At 38.3% G+C, this 19759-nt stretch overlaps 1 protein-coding gene across 11 annotated transcripts in view; it reads right to left on the bottom strand.

Annotated features, from left to right (window-relative positions):
• dennd1a (DENN/MADD domain containing 1A) overlaps positions 1 to 19759 on the bottom strand; it is a 536086-nt gene that overhangs the window by 78829 nt on the left and 437498 nt on the right. For all 11 annotated transcript variants that reach the window (XM_069888617.1, XM_069888520.1, XM_069888538.1 and 8 more), the window contains 3 exons: positions 14587 to 14627; positions 11125 to 11196; positions 1231 to 1287 (listed from right to left, as the gene is read on the bottom strand). In XM_069888617.1, coding sequence (XP_069744718.1) covers positions 1231 to 1287; positions 11125 to 11196; positions 14587 to 14627 — 170 coding nt within the window. The remainder of the gene's footprint in view (positions 1 to 1230; positions 1288 to 11124; positions 11197 to 14586; positions 14628 to 19759) is intronic.

The raw sequence follows: 19759 nt of genomic DNA, 5'->3' as shown, positions 1-19759 counted from the left end.
ATTATTTTCCCATCTACGCCCTGAATGACTGAGACGTAACCCAGCCAGGAAAAACATCCTGAAATCTATTGTGTTTCCCATATGAGAGCTTTGAATGTTTCAATCAGATCACACCTCATTCTGCTGCATCTTCACTCTTCGTCTTCTCTCCACATCACCAGTCCCCCAATGCTCGGAATCAATCTGGTGAACTTTACTGAATTCCCTCACTTGAATGTGTTTCTTCACTCTTCTTCCCAAATGCCACCTCATACTTACCCTACAACTTATTTGTAAATTACTCAGAGGTTCTGGGTTTATTGATGTCTTCTTGTATATTATCACCATCTCTCTAAATTAACTAAACCCTTAGTTCAGTACCATTTCCAAATATATCTGATGCTCCCACTCCTCAACCCACCCATAACCTTGAATTTAACATTTGCAAGCTTGTATTCAAATCTCTTCCTAGTCAGGTCTCTGCTAAATCTGTAATTATCTGAATTGTCTGCAAACATCCACTCCCTTCCTCTGGAATCATGTCCCTCCTTCAATTTCATGAACGATCAGCATGTTTTCAATGGACCAGATCAATTGCTTCGGAATTCTCTTTTCAATTTCTTTGTTGCCACTTTCTTTCCTTCATTTAAGGATCTCCTAAAAATAATCTTTCTTAGTGAAGCCATTGGCCATTCCTCTTAACAACTTTCTTTTTGGACGTGTTAATTAAAGGTTGGTGAATTTAAGCAGATTTGGGTCTGGGTGAGAACTCTGCACACTGGGATCTGAGTTTGAGAGAAACCCATTGAGTTAAAGGGGTCAAAGTGAAATAAGTTTGGGTAGTTTCAATCCCTTAAGTGAGCAGCCGTATACTGGATGCAAAGCAATTTTAATTGGTCACTAATTGGCACCATCACTCAAGGAGACTATGAAATTTAGTGATGCAACAGCAATGGTATTGTGAGATTGGGGTTAAGGAGAGGCATTAAAGGAAAAGATTCACTCAGTACCTAACGTGCTTTCACCATCTTAGCTGATATCAGATGAGAGCTCAGAAAGAAACAATACAACCTTTTTTGGGTTAAGAGAGGTTCTGTATCTCGCCACATTTTTCTAAACACTCACTCATCACCGTCAGTATTAATGCATTTTCAAGTGTAGTCATGACAGTGCTTCAAACAGTTCCACATTGATCAGATAATACATTTAATGGTTTGGCACTTAATGCAGCACCGAACATAAATCAAATACCTTTTGCTTCAAACGATTTTTCACCTCTTTTATTCCCATTTTTGCATGATCTTTTGCCTAGAAGTGTAGAAGGGAATTCAGGTTAAAACCTCTCAGCATACTTCATCTACTTCCAATAGGTACAAACTTCCCTATTACACTATTTTTATTTCTGCTATTTTGATACGACCCATTAACTGAGACTACAATGAGCAGAAACTTCATAGGAAGAAATGAATTTCTGAAAACTATTGGCTAATCAATTAAAAGCCTTAACAATTAAACGTCAAATTAAAGAAATTTCTAAATGGTGATATGACAATTGATAATTTAGAAAATAAATTATAGTTTTAAAGAATTTTATTCTGAACTATACAGTTCTGATTCTCCTAAGGATAATGTTGGAATGAATAATTTTTTTTCGATTAAGTTGATATTCCTGTATTAACTGTTGCTAAAGAAAATCAATTTGATCAATCTATTTCTCATGTTGAAATCGTCGAGGCTGTGCATTCATTACACTCTGATGGATTTCCTGGAGAATTTTATAAAGCTTTTCCTCATTACTTACACCTTATTTGTGTTCTGTTCTTTCTGATTATTTTAAACTTGGCAAGTTGCCACAATCTTTTTATGAGGCCTATATCTCGCTAAATCTTTAAAAGAATAAATAAACAGCTGAATATTCCTTATGTAGGCCAATTTATTTATTCAATGTTGACACTAAAATTCTATCTAAAAGTTTTGGTTCATAGACTTGAAAATATTTTACCACGCAATATATCTGATGACCAGCCTGGATTTATTTAAACTTGGTACTCCCATTTCAATATATGCCATTTATTAAATATTATCTACTCTCCTTCTAAGAAGGTTTCAGAATGTGTGATATCTCTGGATGTGGAGAAGGCTTTTCATTGGGTAGAATGGAATTAATTATTTAAGAAAAAATTAATTTTAAGGCTGACTTTATTCAATGGATTAAGTCTGTGTTCTTACTAATGCTCAGATTTCAGTGTGAAACCAGACAAGCATGCCCTTTAAGTCCATTGCTTTTTGACCTGGCTTTGGAACTCCTGGCTTTTGCTTTTTGAGCATCTAATGATATTACTGGCATTTTAAGGCAGGGCCACAGCCCACAAAGTTTCACTTTTTGCTGATGATCTATTGCTTTATATTTCTAATCTTCAGACTTCATTGTCTTCTATGCTTTCTTTAATTTCTCATTTCAGTCAATTTTTAGGTTATAAGTTAAATCTTCATAAGAATGAACATTTTCCTTTGAATAATTTGGCATCGATAAATACTAACTTTCTTTTTAAAATTGTAAGAAATCAATTTACCTATTTAGGTGTAACATTTACTAAAAAAAAATCACAAAAACATATTCAGAGAAAATGTTCTCACTTTAATCAAACACGTGAAAGGGGCATTATCAAATTGGTTGCCCCTTTCTTTATCATTGGTTGGTCGAATCAACTCTATTAAAGTGAATATATCACCTAAATGTTTTACCTTGTTACTCCTAAGAATTTTTTTGATTCTTTTCATTCAATATTGTCTTCTTATATATGGAAGAATAAACATCCTTACCAAAATAAAGTCCACTTACAAAAACTTAAAAAGAATGGAGGTTTAACCTTACCAAACTTTTGGTTTTATAATTGGGCAATCAATATACAAAATCTTATGTTCTGGTTATACTATATTAACCATGAAGACCGTCCAATAAGGGTCACTTTGGAATGGAATCTAATTTTCTCTCATCTCTCTTCTTGGAGCCTCACTTCCCATATCTTCAAATAAATTAACTAATAATCCAGTGGTTAAACACACTTTGAGGATATGGATACAATTTAGAAAACATTTTGGTTTAATGAGATTTTCTCTAGTCCTATTTTTTCTAACTATTTCTTTAAACCTTCCATGATTGATGTAACTTTTCAAGAATTGTATAGATTGGGCATTAAATGTTTTAAAGATTTATTTATAATGGGGAATCTCGCTTCCTTTGAACAATTTTCAGTTAAATACGGTCTACCAAATACTCATTTTTTTTGTTATCTACAGGTTAGAGATTTTTTAAGATCTCAATTACATACATTTCCTAAGAGGACTGATGTAATTTTTAATGTACAACCTTTCTATAATGGTTCAATATCTAACATGATATGTTGTTGGGAATAAGAGAGGTTCCCTCAGATAAAATTTAAAAAGCCTGAGAACAGGACCTACAGTTTTTAATTTCTGAAGAAACTTTGAATGTAATTTTCAAATTGGTTAATATCTCTTCTTTATGTACCTGCCATTCTCTCCTACAATTTGAAGTAGTCCATAGAGATTACATGACCAAAGTCAAATAATCTCATTTTTATGTGGATATATCTCCTTGTTGTGATAAATGCAACAATGGAAATACTTCATTAATTCATATGTTTTGGACATGTCAGAGTCTTGAGAAATATTGGAAAGAAGTATTTCTAACTTACTCTACACTTTTTAAAGTTAATTTTAACCTAATCCCTTAACTTCTTTATTTGGTATTGTTGGAGAGAATGGTATAATGTTATCAACATCTGATTTGCATGTATTAGCTTTTATTTCTCTTATGGCTAGGTGGGCAGTGTTGCTTCGATGGAAGGACACTACCCCACCTCATCATGCTCAATGGTTACGTGATGTCATGTTATGTTTATATTTAGAGAAGATTAAATGCCCAATTTCCAATTTGAATTCAAATTCTCAAACACTGTGGGGACCCTTTTTGAGTTACTTTTATAATCTTTGATTTATGAAGGTAGAAATATTGACTAATGAGGTAATTTATCACTCTGGATGTGCAATTTTAATGTTAAATAAAAATATTGAAAAAAGAATTCAAGTTAAAACCTCTCAGCATACTTCATCTACTTCTAATAGGTACAAACTTCCCAATTAAACCATTTTTATTTCTGCTATTTTTATACAACCCATTATCAGAGAATATGATGGCAGAAAGTTCATAGGAAGAATTGAATTTGTGAAAACCAATACATTGCTTGTACTTATGCACTGATTAGAATCAGACGACAGGCTGAAGCAAGGTTGAAATTAAAAGCACTGAAATATTTCTACTTTCTTTTACTAAATTTGTCTAAAATATCTTGCAAAAGAAAAGTGAATTAGGTGGAGAAGTAAATATGAAAGAAATAGTCTGCAAAAAAATTCTTAGCCTTACAATGCACAATAATGAAGTTTTAGCCTGTGGGAGCATTGAAGGTTGAAACATATAGAAGCAAGTTTCTTGGCTAATTCACAATGTAAATGGCCCAGTAGGGTCCACAGTATCTTTATAATGATTCTAAACTGTCTCATGATAAACACATTTGGTGCAATACCAGCTTGCATAGTGGTTTCCAGGGGCTTATTACTTCTGACACTGCCTTCCATTTCTATATTCTTTAATAATCTGGATCACTGGACTTAACTAAATTCGGCAGAGAAGTTTGTAAACAAGGTCAGTAATGGTCCCTGGAGATCTTTTACATCTTGTTTTCACAAGTACCACTCCTTTGTCAGCTTCTTAGGTCACCTGGACTCTCAGTCCCAGTAGAGACAGAAAAGCTCTTCTGGGGAATCCTGGAAGAAATCTTATTATATCTTCACCAGTTGGCCACCCAGGAGACAGTAATTTTGATATCAAGCCAATTTCACAGAATGAGAGTGAAATGTGTTCAGTCTGTTGTGTTCATAGGGCTACATACTTTTGGCTTCAAACATTTATCTATTCTTTCTCTCAAGCAGTCCAGTGATCTTAACTTCATCAACTTCAGAAGCAAAATATATTTTCTTTGCATTTCTTCTCCCTATTAAATTGAATGATTTCTCAGTATTGCTGCCTTAATCAGGGAAGGGTGTCTTTTTCATTCACCCAAAACCTTTCGTGAATATATAAAATTTCCCTAACCAGAAAACTACTCCAGGACCAAAGATCTGCCTGCACTATTGTAACATTACATTTTTTGCACTGTGTTTGTTATTTTCCTATCTTTTTATATGTATTATAATTTTTTTCCTCTCATGTGATAACTTAATTTATACCTTTTGTTAATGAATGTACCTGTACTTTTAGCTGCAACGAGCAAGAATTTCAGTGCATCTGTACATTGTACCTGAATGATTGACAACAAACTCATCTCATCATCACATTGCCTACGCCTGCAGAAATAGTCCTCGTATTTCATAAATTATTCATGATAATGTTTATTGTTATATGCATCATTCAATGTGCACCTGCACTAAAATTCTTACTTTCCGCAGCCAAAGAGGTATTTCGTAAAGGAAAAAACAAAGTACAACAGCGTACATTACATTAAAAAGAGATATTAGATAATAAACATTCACAATTACTACAGAGTAAGAAAAAAGTGGCATTACAATAGTGCAGACAATCCTTTTGTGATGCTGAAGCAGTCCCTGATTAGTGTAACAAGGGAAGGTTCAAGAGCCTGATAGCTGTTGGAAATAAACTGTTCTTGAAATGAGTGGTGCTGGTCTTCAAATCTTATTTGTTGCGTATTTCCATTTCGCTTCCAATGCCAGGTTCGGACAATGAAGGACATTACTCACAAAGCCTTGTGAGATTTGAAAGATCCCTGATGTATGGGAGCTGATTAAATAGCCATTTGAGCTTTTGAAACAAATTCTTTTTATACCCAGAAAAGAGCTGCAAGTTGTAATTTTGGGACCATTGGTGGAAGAGGAGGAGCTTCAGATTCAGGAGAGCTGTGAGTGTCAGGAACCAGCTTTGGTGAGTGTATTCAAAAAGGGAGCAGAGGTCAATTTAAGGGTTAAACAGAATGATGATTGGTGGGAGTGAATACTACAGATATAGGCAATGACAAATAAAAAGAGGGGAAGCTCAAGCAGAGCAGCCAATGCAGAACGGCCAGTGTGTGAGTGGCTCAGGATAGGAGTAGAACTTTGAGGCTTTGGCTCTTGAGCCTTTGGCAAGCAGAGGCTGAGGACAAGTTTGTTTCCAGAGAGGTAAAACCAGGTAAGATCTTTGTATTTAAACTAGGAATAGATGATGAAGACAGCAGCTAGGGCAGTGGAATCCTCCAAATGCAGCATGTGGGAAATCTGGAACAGTACAATTGTCCCTGCAAGAGATGCGTCCAGCTGCAGCTCCTGGGAGTCTGAGTTAGAGAACTGGAGCTAGGTGAACTATGAATCATTGAGGAAGCAGAGGCAGTGATAGAGAGGAGTCTCTGAAAGACAGTCACCCCTAAAAGTCACAAGGCAGATAGCTGGGTGACTGTGAGGGGAGGGAAGGGGAATAGGCCGACAGAACAGAACACCCCTCAACAATAACTATACCATTATGGATATTGTTGTGCGAGACAATCCACCAGAGACATTGTAGTGTTCACACCTCCAGCAGAGACTAACCTCTTGTTTCAGAAGGGAAGGCAAACAGATAGGAGATTCTGTGAACAAGATCAAGGCTCCTGGATGGTATGTTGCCTCTCAGGTGCCAGGGTCAGAAATGTTTCTGATAAAATTCACAGCATTTTGGAGGGCCAGGTGAGCAGCCAGATGTCGTAGTCCACGTGGAGACCAACAAAAAATAGAAAAGGCCAACACTATCTTTATGTGAACTAGGCAGCCCCCTAGGGTGCAGATCACAGGGGCGCAGTCAGAGTTGGACAAGTTCAGCTCAAATGTGGCTACATGTTCATGTGTGGAGTGCCCCAACCAACATGCGGCGATCAGAAAAGGCTTTAATTTTTTTGGGGGGGAGGTGTTGTCCGGTGAATGAGGGGCTCTGGGAGGGCAATGAGATAGTGGTTCCCTGAGGGAGGGGAGCAGGAGTGCAAATCCCCTCAATCAGCCCTGGCTCGTTGTTGGGTTGCCGAAGCCCAGTGTGCTTCCCCCTCCCCATGGACTCTGCTCCCCACTCCCCCCTACCAAGTCCCTGCTCCTCCCTGTTTCCCACTCCTCTCTCCCCAGTTCCTGCTCCTCCCTTCCGGGTCCCCATTTCACCCTTCCCATTTCCCTGTGCGGAGTGTGGACCACGTGTAAAATTTTGAGCAAATCAACCCCTCTGCCTCCCTTAACCAAAGGATCCATATACGCCTATGGGGACTACCGGTTCTGGTTAAAACTAGGGGGCATGTGGAGGGCGAGGGATACACTGGCCAGGTCCAAGGTCCATGGCTGCACACTGACCAGGTTCAGGAGAGGAACAGGAAATGTTGAGGATGGTCAAAGAGAGTGGTGGTTCTTCAGAAAAAAAATCATCTGGTGGATTGAGATTTGGGACACTCCAAATGTAGTGTGAAGCAGATTCTACAGGAAGATGGTTAAATGAGTGAAGTAGAAAATATTCAGGGGAGTGAGGAGAGAGCAGGGGTTTAGTGGAGAGGGAAGTTTTGTGCTTTTCATTTTTTCTACAAAACATCTGTTTTTGAAAAATGGAAGTTGGCAATTTTTTTGGGGGGTGCAAGTAGTTGGCCTTGCCTTGGGCACAAAATAGTCTGGCACTGGCACTGGATAGACAGTAGTAGTGATGAGGTCCTGAAGGGGGAATATAGGGAGTTAGGAAAGAAGTTATAAAACAGGACCTCAAGGGTGGTAATCTCAGGATTGCTGCTTGTGCCATACTCCAGAGATGGTAGGAGTAGGAAGTTGTGGTAGATGAATGTGTGGGCGAAGAGTTGGTGCAAGGGGCAGGGGTTCAGATTTGTGCATCATTGGGATCTCTTCTGGGGAAGGTCTGACCCATACAAAAATGATGGGCTGCACCTGAACTGGAAAGGGACCAATATCATGGAGACAGGTTTGCTGGAGCAGTTGAAGAGGGTTTAAACTAGTTTGGCAGAGGGGTGGGAACCAGAACGTGAGTGCACAGAATTGGGCAGAAAGTCAAAAACATGATGCTAAGTGTTCTGACTTGGTGAGGAAAGATAGGCAGGGGTCAAAACATAAATGCAGTCAGTTAAAGGTTTTGAATTGTATCTATTTAAATGCTAGGAGTAATAAGAATAAAGCAGATGAACTTCGAGCATGGATCAGCACATGGAACATGATGTTGAGGCTGCTACAGAGATTTGGCTGGAGGAAGGGCAGGATTGTCTGATGCAGGTGCAGGGATTTAAGTGTTTTAACAGGAATGGGATGGGAGGTAAGGGAGCGGTGGTGCGTACTATTACTGGTCAGGGATAGTATCACAGCTATAGAAAGGGAGGACATTGCTGAGCGAGTGGGTGGAAGTCAGAAATAAAAAGGGAGTAGTCTACAGGCCCCCAAATAGCTCTCAGGAGACCGAGGAGCAGATAAGCAGGCAGATTTTGGAATGGGATGGGAAATACAGGGTTGTAGTTATGAGTGATTTCAATGTCCCTAATATTGACTGGAGGCTCCTTACTCCAATAGGGATAGATGGGGCTGAATTTGTCAGGTGTGTCCAAGAAAGATTCCTGACAAAGAATGTGGACCCGCTGACAAGAAGAGAGGCCACACTGGATCTAGTTCTGAGGAATGAACCCAATCAGGTGGTGGACCTCTTGGTGGAGGAGCATTTTTGTGAGAGTGACCACAACTCTCTGAGCTTTAGCACAGCTATGGATAAGGATAAAAGCAGACAAAATGGGAAAAGAATAATTACGATGGTATGAGGCAGGAACCTGCGGAGTAAATTGGAAATAGATGTTCAAAGGTGAAAGTACAGAGCTAATGTGGAGGAAGTTTCGGGACCACTTGTGCTGCGTTCAGGTTTGTTCCACTGGGACAGGGAAAAGATGGTTGGAAAAGGGAACTGTGGTTGATGTAAAAGTTAAAGCAGCTAATCAAGATGAAGAAGGAAACATATATTAAATATAGGAAGCAGGAATGCTCATGCAAAGTATTTGGTAGCCAGGAAGGAGCTTAAGCACTTAGGAGAGCTCGAAGGGGGCATGAGAAGGCCTTGGCATGTAGGATTAAAGGGAACCCCAAGGCATTCTATGCATATGTGAAGAACAGAAGGCTGACGAAAATGAAGGTGGGGCCGCTAAAGGATAAAAGAAGCAATGTATGGCTGGAGGCGAAGGAGATGGGGAGGTCCTAAATTAATACTTTGCTAGAGCATTCACAAGAGAAAATTACTTGAAACAGGGTGAGGTCAGAATAGAACAGGCTTGTGTGCTGGACAATGTTGCGATTAAGGAATAGGAAGTGTTGAATTTTCATAAAAACATCAAGATTGGTAAATCCATGGGACTAAACGCGATATATCCCAGGTTGCTGAGGGAAATGAGGGTAGAGCTAGCTTGGGCAGAGGCTATGATCTTTGAGTTCTCTTTGGTCATAGGGGAGGAGTTGGAGAATTGGAAAATGGCAAATGCAGTCCCCTTGTTCAAAAAAGGAATAGAAAGAATCCTGGTAATTATAGACCAGTGAGTCTTATGACAGTGGGGGGAAAACTAATGGAGAGGGAGATCATTCTTTAGGATCTATGAGTGTTTAGAGAAGTACAGTCTACTCAAGGATAGTTCCATGAAAGGAAGGTTGTGCTCCAAGAGCCTAATTGAGTTTTCTGAGGAGATAAGAAAGGTAATTGATGAGGGTAGGGCAGTAGATGTGGTCTATATGGATTTTAGTAAGGCATGTTCAGAAAGTCATGAGGTATGGAATCCATGGAACTTTGGGTATATAGATTAAAAATTGGCTTGCATGTAGAAAGCAGAGTAGAGTGGAAGAAAAGTATTCTGCCTGGAGGTCAGTAACTAGTGGAGTTCCACAGGTTCTGGGACCCCTGCTCTTTGTGATCATTATAATTAACCTCGAATGTCCTGGATGAAGAGGCAGAAGGATGGATCAGTAAGTTTGCAAATGATATAAAGGTTGGAGGAGTTGTGGATGGTGCTGAAGGTTGTTGTAGGTTACAAAAGGATATAGAAAGGATGCAGAGTTGGGCAGAAAAGTGGAAGATGAAGTTCAATCCAGATAAGTATGAGGTGATGCATTTTGGATGGCTGAGTACAGGGTTAATAGTCAGTTATTTAAGTGTGGATGAATAGAAGGACATTGGGGTCCGATGCCATACATCCTTCAGTTTTGCCATGCAGGTTGATAGGATAGTTAAGAAGGCCTATGGGATGTTGGACTTCATTAATAGGGGGATTGAGATCAAGAGTCCAGAGGTCATGTTGTAACTCTACAAATCTCTGGTGAGACTACAGTTAAAGTATTGTGTTCAGTTCTGGTCACCTCATTTAGGAAGGATGTCGAAGTTATGGAGAGGGTGCAGAGGAGATTTCCTGGATTGGAAAATAAGTCTTATGAGGCAAGGTTAGCAGAGCTGGGACTTTTCTCTTATAAGGATAAGAGGAGACTTAATAGAGGTCTACAAGATTATGAGAGGCATAGATAGGGTGGACAGCCAGAGCATTTTTCTCAGGGCAGGAATAGTAAATACCAGAGGACATATGTACAAAGTGAAGGGAGGAAAATTTAGGGGAGACATCAGGGGTAAAGTTTTTTTTTACAAAGATAGTTGTGGGTGCCTGGAATGCCTTGCCAGAGATGGTGGTAGAGGCTGAAACATTAAGGGCATTTAAGAGACTCTTAGACAGGCATATAGATGTAAGAAAAATAGAAAGTTATGGGTAGGGAGGGTTTTGTATTTTGTTTTTAAGGAATATATGTGTCAGCACAACATCAGGGGCCAAAGAGCCTGTACTGTGCTGTAGTGTTCTATGTTAGTTGACTTGAGACTGACCTTTGAAAATACTCCTGTTCAATTTGTATTCTCCATTCACTAACACTTAACTGTGCAGATATTTCAATATGATATATTTCAGTGAACATCAACTCCTCATTCATTTATGTTTTTCAGAGACTAGTTTCAGTAAATCAATAGATGAACAAAGTTCCCAAAAATGATTTACTTACAAACTTGTATACGGTCTTCATTGCTGGGTTTGCCCTTGTCTTCATTGTATTTATTATGGCACCACTTCCTTTCTATGAACAGATCAGTGATTCATTCAAGTTAAGTCAAGTTTATTGTCGCCTGATTGTTTAAGTACAACCCAAGAACACAGCATTTTCTGACCCTCGGTGCAAAACACGCAGACATACAACCAGACATAACACATGCAGACAAACACTACATATGCAGGACAAGTATTAATCCATACAAATAAATAAATAAATATTGTTTCATGAATATGAGAGTCTTGGATGGTTAGTATGAGTAGTTCCTTTGGTCATTAAGCATTTTCACTGCCCCAGGAAGAATCTGTTCCTCAGCTTGGTTCTGACTCTGATACCTCTTTATCTCTTACCCGATGGGAGCAGCTGAAAGATGTTCTGTGGAGGAAGGGCTCCTCAATGATTTTGCGTGCCTTCTTCAGACAATGATTCTGGTAGATCACATCGATAGGGGGGGGTTAGGTAGGGTGACGGCAGTGATTCCCTTTGCTACTCTAATGGGCCAATGGATTAACCTCCAATTCATTTCTTTGCAGCAACTGTACCACAATGTGATGCAGCCAGCCAGGACGGTCTCTATAGAGCTCCTATAGAAGATTGACATAATGGTGGCCGATAGCCTCGCCCACTTCAGCCTTCTCAGGAAGTGCAGTCATAAGTGAACATTGTAAACATCACAGACATAAATATAACAAACACAACATTTCAGACAGAGAATCATAGCCCTCAATTTTTAAAGCAATAATTTCCCTGCAACATGCATGGATGGTGACATATCCCTGGTCTAATTGCAACATATCTAGACAAAACATAGTTGCAACAGTTGCCTGATACAAAGCACATAAATTTCAAAAACTGTGAAAATTCTAACTTATCAAGCCCAAATGGTATCAAATATACTTGTGCTAAGATGCTATTACATGGAAAAAATGAAAAGAAACTGCAGATGCTAAAATCTAAAATAAATCGAGAAAATACTGTAAGCACCCAACAAGTCAGGCAGTATATATGGGAAGAGAAGCAGATTTAATGTTTCACAACCAAGTCTCTTTATCTGAACTGGTCATTGTTCGGGTACTGATGAAGTAGCTTCAACCAGAAATATCCAGAGGTCTCTTTCCCACATACTGCCTGATTTGCAGAATGTCTCCAGCATTACCTCTTTTAATTTCTGAACATAAAAGACGATAAACAATAACATTGGGACAAGGGATTAAAATAATTATGAAAACTTGGCTGACCTTGAAACATGACTAATGCTCTCATGGCTCCATAACCCTGAACACTTTCATTGCAAAACTATGAAACAAAAATCAACCAAGAATGCCAATCTGCCAGAAGAGATATGCCAAATAAGACCAAGGAAGAGGGACAAGTTAAATGGGAAGTGGGAAGAGATGTTGGGATTATTGCTATGAGAAAAGGAAAGTATAGTGGGAAACTTAATACTTGTGTTCAGATTTATTGTTAGAATAAACAAGGAGAAACTACATCCATTGATGAATTGTTCAGTAATAAGAGAATGAAAAATTAAGACATCAGGACAAAGATCTGGAGAAATATTCCTCTAGCGTCCAGAATGTACTTCTGAAATAATGATAATATTTCAATGGATTGCTGTAGAGTTAGATGGCATCTAAATGTGTTCTAGGATTCTGTGACCTGAATCTTGCTTATTGGAACCTGCAGCCTGCTGATCTTGCTGAGCAAGATCATCCTCAAGTCCAATGCCAATGCTCAGGCCCCATGTGGTCCTTACAGTCCTAATCAGGCCACACGAATGGGCTACAACTAGCTCTGCATCGAAATTTGGCAAGCCATTTGCATGTAGCAAACCCCAACTTTGATCTTTCAAAATTGTGAGGGCTTTATTCTGTTTCCTGATTAAACATGCATTGGAATTCCCCTAGTTTCAAATGTCACCAGAAATTTTAGATTTTTTTTTAGTGAAGAAACAAAGCATTTTTATGCATTCTATATTGTTTTCTCCACTTAATGCAATATACAAAATTAGCAACAGAACTTTGCAACTTGTGCTATATGAGCTTGAAACACCTTCATAAGTATTATTTCAGACTTAATGTGTGATCGTCTGGACCTTTTGTTCATTTGCTTTCGGGAAAATTGAAGAAATTATTCATCTCTCATCACATCCTGATGCACAAAACCATAGATTATATGCCATAACTCAGCAGAATCATCATTTTTAATTGAGTATTGTTTTCAAGCAACTGGATATTACTGCAAAAATCAGCAGAATATACTCAGCATTGTGAAATATTTAAAAAAAATGAAAGTAGGCACTCAAATGTATTGAGAAAGTGATGAAAAAGATGATTTCCAAATGACAGATAGCAATTAGTGTGTTGGCTTTGCTTCACAAGACCACAGAATAGAAGATGATTGCTCCAATTCCCCAAATGTTATGGGGTGTAGTAACACAAAGAATAGGAGTGAAGTGCCTGCCATATTGTCCCTTCGATGATCTGATCTCGACCTTCACTCTCCCACCTTCTCCTCATTATCTTTAGCACTGCTAAATGTATATAAATCACTCCATCTCAGCTTTGACTGTTCTCGATGACTCAGCATCCATACCTCCTGGGGAGGGAAATCCCAAAGATTCTAAACAATGCTGAATTAAAATATGCCTCCTCATCTCAGTATTAAATGTGCAGCTCTTTATCCCGAGTAGTCCTCTAGTTCTTTTCCTCCCGGTGGAAAATCCTTCTCAGTAGCTTCAAGTAAAGCCTCCTCCGATCACACATCTCAATAAGTTTACCTTTCATTCTTCTTAATTCGAAAGGCCCAATCTGTTTAATACCCTCTTCTTACCGCTAACAACTGTGGTAACCTTTGCACTGTCTCCAAAGGAGGTATGTTCCTTTTTAAATGAAAAGATCAATTTGGACACAGGATTCCAGGTGAGGTCTCATCCTGTGCAGCTGTAACAAGATTTCTTTTTTTTTTGCATTCCACCCTATCTCTACCCATCGTTACCTTGTCTCTAAACCCCAACCTCCACCAACTCTGAAAGCAGCAGAGACCAAAACACAGATAAGCAAAGAACATCATTCAGAGCAATTCACTAAACCACCTGCATGCCTTCTACCTAGGAACCAACTCAAGAAAGCACGTAATGGAGACCAGTCATACAGACTTGGGAGACTCCAGAAGAATGATGTGCAATGTAATCAAATTATACAAACAGACCCTATATTAATTAGACACTGAACCATGATCAAGTGAAGTGATTCAATTCACATTCAGAATTTTTAGGGATTCTTAAAAGACAGAAACTAAAACATTTCATTGACATGGAAACTAATTTAACTTTGGATTTATTCTTGGAGCGGTCCTTTCATTCGACAAGAATTTTATGAACATCCCATTCCAGAGGAAATAATAAATTCCACTCACCTTCACTGTGAAGAGCCACTGATAATATGATTTGTTGCTTCCTACATAAAGCAGAAAGGTATCTTACTTACATTCTAAATAACAGTTAAGTCATATTTTCTAATGTGTTTTATTGCAGAGTCCATTCAAATTTGTTTAATTAGGTGCAACCCAATCAAGTGTGTACACTGCTGGAATTCCACTTTGCCTTTTATTTCTATTTGGGGTGAACATGACTGACCATTAAATAAGTTGGTGCTCTCCAGGAGTGCAAGAACCTGCCAAAGATTATAGTAAAAGGCAAACAGTTGAGAGGTGGCTAGAGCAGAGAGACAGCTGGAAATCCATTACTGGCAGGAAATATTTTGTATCACTTTGCACAGCATATTTTCTTATATTCTTACTTCTATCCTCTTTGCTGGAAATTTCCACTTTGTTTGCTTTTATCATTTTCCATTGTCAATTTTTTTCCCCTTTTATGTAATTCTGTAACCTTTTTCAGAAAATGGGAAACATGAACCTTTCCTGCAAGCTTGTCAATACGAACTGATCAGTCCAGTGTAAACTGATTGCAGGGCCTCAAATTTACTTCTTGGCGTGCCTTAGGTTGGCAAAGTCTGCCTACTTCTTCCATTTAGAGGACTCTGGCATTCCCCACGTTCACTGAGTTATTACTAATTGACCTTCAGTTTGCATAGGGAGATCCAGATGAAGAGCCCTGCAACAATTATATAAGCAAGAAAATATTAATAGAAAAGAGTTTAACAAAAGAAAGAAAAATATTACACCAACTCTCCTGAACCTGTTCTCTTTCCTCTGGGCTTCTTTCCCCTTTTCCTTACTAATTCCCCACTAACATGTATGCATTACAGAGTATTTCTAGACATGTCTTCCAGCTTCTCTGTTTTTGTTTTGGCCATGGCAAGGTCAGGATTCATTGTCAATACTTATTTACCCCTTGGATTGCTTGGATTTTGTAAAGAGTGGTTAAGAATCAGCCACATGGTTATGGTCTAATGGGCCTGACAGGGCAAGTACTGAATAGCAGATTTTCTTCCCTGGAAGAGGCAAGTGAACCAGATGTTTTCTTAAGCCAATCCAGTCGTTTAACGGTTATTGTTACTATTGCTCTCTTTTTATTCCATGCTCATTTCATTAACTGAATTTTAATTCCCCAGCTTCCACGGTAGAACTTGAACTCATTACCATTAGATCAATGGCTCGATGATATCGTGCACTTGCATCTTTCACAAACATCATCATCATATAAGGGTTCTTTTGTTCTTTTTCTAAAATCAGAAGAATTATGATGGAATAATATTCATGCCCAACAAATATTCCAACTCTGTGACATGAACCACCTTTTACTGCAATAGTGCTTAGATTTTAGATTCATCTATCCTAAAAGTCAAATACATCTTATACGTCAACTCTGACAGGATGCAGTTAACTAATTCTGATAGTCAATATTGAAATTCCATCTTAATACTTGGGCATGAAAGCATAACGAATTTATAATTTTTAAATTTTGAAAAATCATTAAATACATCTTATTTCTTCCATTTTGATCACAGATTTTCTTTATTCTTTATTTTGTTCTTTGAACACTAAGCTTTCATTTCTGTCCTTTCAAAAAATCTCTTCCAGTCATTTTTTATTCCAGTTATTTTAATTTTGTTGACCCTGAGATGAACCTCTGCTCAAACTATTTGTAATTTTTTTCCTTTGTCTTTATGCAGCCTTTTTTTTCCCTTCTATCATAATTTTTCTCCCTGTACAGTATCCTTCCTCATTAGCACACTTAAAGCCCTGCTGTGTGATAGTTAGTTTCCACCCAGCACTGACTTGCCAAAAGTCTGAGATTTCACTATCTCTAGGTCACTTTAGTACAATACACCTTCAGACCTAGCAGTAGTAATTAAACACAGCAAGAGTGTCACTAAAGGAGAATGTGGTGTCTGCTGAGAACTGTAACATCACAGATGGAAGGATTAGAGTGAGGATTAAAAAAGATTAAAAACAACGAGAACACTAAAATGTAAAACAGTTAAAGAATAGAATGATCCGTCTTTTTATTCTTCGTAATGTGCCAACGTTTTTCATACAAGATCTTTTATTGAACAATTTAAATAATAGGCACGGTCCTTATAAAAGGTGCAATTCAATTTACATCACAGGAATATCCAGCATGAGTGGAAGGGTCAGACAGAGTAGAGGGAAATTGCTTGTGGGTAAAATTAATAGGAATTTACATATTTGAACACAGGCAAACATGACTGCTTTATAATGCATAAGAACCTAAGAAGGAGCAGGAGCCGGCCATCTGGCCCGTCGAGCCAGATCATGGCTGATCTGGCCATGGACTCAGTTCTAACAACCTGCCTTTTCCACATCACAATTAATTCCCCTACTCTGCAAAAATCTAATATCCATCTACCTATACATTAAAAACAAATGATCCCTGCTCAAAGTTAAGAAGAAATTTTTCAAATTTCATGTTATTGGCTTTTAATTTAACCTTTTTTTTTAAAATGTAAATTTGTGAAATGATTTTTTTTTATTTTCACAACACAGGTATACCTTATTTTATGAATGTTCACTTTACGCAAATTCACTTTTACAAAGAAATCTGTGTTCGCTTTACAAAAGGATTTTCGCTTTTATGAAAGCAGAGGGCCATTATAGAGGCTGCGTGCACACCCCACGTAGCTCCTTCCCTGGGAACTATGATGAGATGTCAATAGATAGATGATCCTCTTCCTCTCTCTCCTACCTCCCAGTCTCCTGTACCTCCCACCCAGTGCCTTCACTGGGTTGGTGTCACCATTCCCCCCCCCCCCCCACCCCCGCCACTCACCATGGACTGAGTGTATGAGTGTACTGAGAGTAGAAGAAAAAAACAGGTGTGTGTTTCTTGCATTTCTGGGGTGGTGGCAGCGGTGCTGAGCAGGGTGGGGGCATGGGGCTCTGACGGGAGCGCATCAGAGATTCAAAAAGTAAATTTCTACTTTATAAGCTGTGTATTTTTCATATAATTCCTGCTTTTAATAAATGTTAGTGTTATTTTAGGTTTTATTTGTTATTTGGTAGGTTATTTTTTGGGTCTGGGAACACCCAAAAAAATTTTCCATATAAATCAATGGCAATTCCTTCTTTGCTTTACGCCATTTCAGTTTACGAAAGGTACTATAGGAATGCTCTAGTTTTGTAAAGTGGGGTACACCTGTAATAAAGTGATAAACTGCCATAAGATTATCTTTAGAGCTTATAAGTACATTGTTAGTGCTTTTTCTTACATTGGTCTTTGATGCTGAGTAAACTGAGAGACTTAAGAGTTAAACATGTTGCAGTTTTTATCCACATAAATATATTTATAACTATTTGTTTCATACAACAAATTTTAGATTTAATTTTAGGTTTGTGAACCAAGTGTAGTTAAAATACTTTACAACAAACTTCAGATGCTTAATTGTTTTCTCAAAATTGTGACAGTCCACAATTATTTAGCACTGCATCCATCAAAATCAAAAATTAAAAAAGAGCAGATGTTGCAAATTCTGAAATTTAAAAAATATTATAAAAGCAGGACCAGCAGCATTTTTGAGAGAGAGCAACTGAGTTAACATTTTACGACAATGACCTTAAACCCAAATGAGAAAAAGTTAGAAATCTCCTTAGGTAAGAGAGAGGGTGGAGAGGAGAGGGCAACATTTGTAACAGGTTTGAGGCAAAGACAGACTAAATTCTGACTCTGACCTGAGAGGGGGTGGTGAAGAATTGTTAATTGCTGTTGATCTAACTGAAATAAACACAAATGAAGGAGGTAAAGGGAGAGTGATGAATCTCCAGAATGAAGATAGATTGTTTGCTAAAGTTCTGGGAATTTACATCAGTGGGGAAATGGCACATAGAAGATGAGAACTGGGTCAGATCCACTAAGACCACATTAGCCCCTTTCACACTTGCAAGTGGTCCCAGGAATTAACGGTCAATCAACCTTTAAAGTGTCAAGTGTGAAAGGAAAATTATCTCAACATTGGCATGAGGTGACGTCATGAAGTGTAGAATGGGCAATTGCATTGTAGAATTGACACGAGCCAAGTTTTTGCGTGAATGTAGGAACGTGAAGAAAGAAAAGATTAAAATTAAGGTATAAACTTTGCCGTGGGAAAGTTGCAACAGGAGAAAGAGAGAGAGAGAAAATAAATAGCATAGAGAACAATTTTTAAACACCATGGGAAAGCTGGTAGCGCTATAGCACACAATTTATAAAGATCATGGGGAAAAAGCGATGGCATACATGACTTCCTAGAATTCTGTGAGGCAGAGAAACTCCTCCATGAAAGCACTTTCTCTGCTACATGGAATTCTAGGAAGTCCGTCCGCTATTACTTTTTCCCACAGTCTTTATAAATTGGGTGCCATAGCAATACCAATTTTCCCATGCCGTTTAAAAATTGTCTGCTCCTGCTATTTATTGCAAGCACTTTCCCATGGTCCATTATAAAGGTTTATGTAGGTCAGGACAACAACAGGGGCTGAAAGCAGGACCAGCAGCATTTTTGAGAGAGAGCAACTGAGTTAACATTTTACGACAATGACCTTAAACCCAAATGAGAAAAAGTTAGAAATCTCCTTAGGTAAGAGAGAAGATGGAGAGGAGAGAGCAACATTTGTAACAGGTTTGAGGCAAAGAGTTTGAGCACAAATACTGTGCTGTACATAAAGCTTAATTATGTTATGATTAGGCATGATTAATTTTGATTGATTATAAGACCATAATACATTGATCAGGATTTAGGGCAGGTCCACCATTGCTTGATGTGTCATGACATCACTAGTAGAAGGTAGAACAGTCCTAACCCTGGGGATGATCCTTGCAAGTGCGAAAGCGTTCAGTGTCCCAGTTAGAAGTGGTTGTGTGAAAAGCCAAACCCCCATTCCTATCCCAGGACAAGTTGGTCGATTTAGTGGGAAAGTGGGAAAGCTCCTATTGACTAACAGAGCAGGCAAGAGGGATCGAGAATCATACTCCCAATATTGTTCTCTTGTGTTGCATATTCCATTATTGGATGTTCTCAGAATGTTTCTGAAAACACTAATAAACTAAAACGAATAAACCTTAATGTATTTTTTCTAACTGCAATACCTACACGACTAAAAGACCACATATTTTATTTAAATTATTCCAAGA

This window comes from Narcine bancroftii, chromosome 1, assembly GCF_036971445.1.
Source record: "Narcine bancroftii isolate sNarBan1 chromosome 1, sNarBan1.hap1, whole genome shotgun sequence".
Lineage (NCBI taxonomy): Eukaryota > Metazoa > Chordata > Chondrichthyes > Torpediniformes > Narcinidae > Narcine > Narcine bancroftii.
Note: the sequence above shows the minus strand (reverse complement) of the source record. Positions and strands in the feature narration are given on the sequence as shown.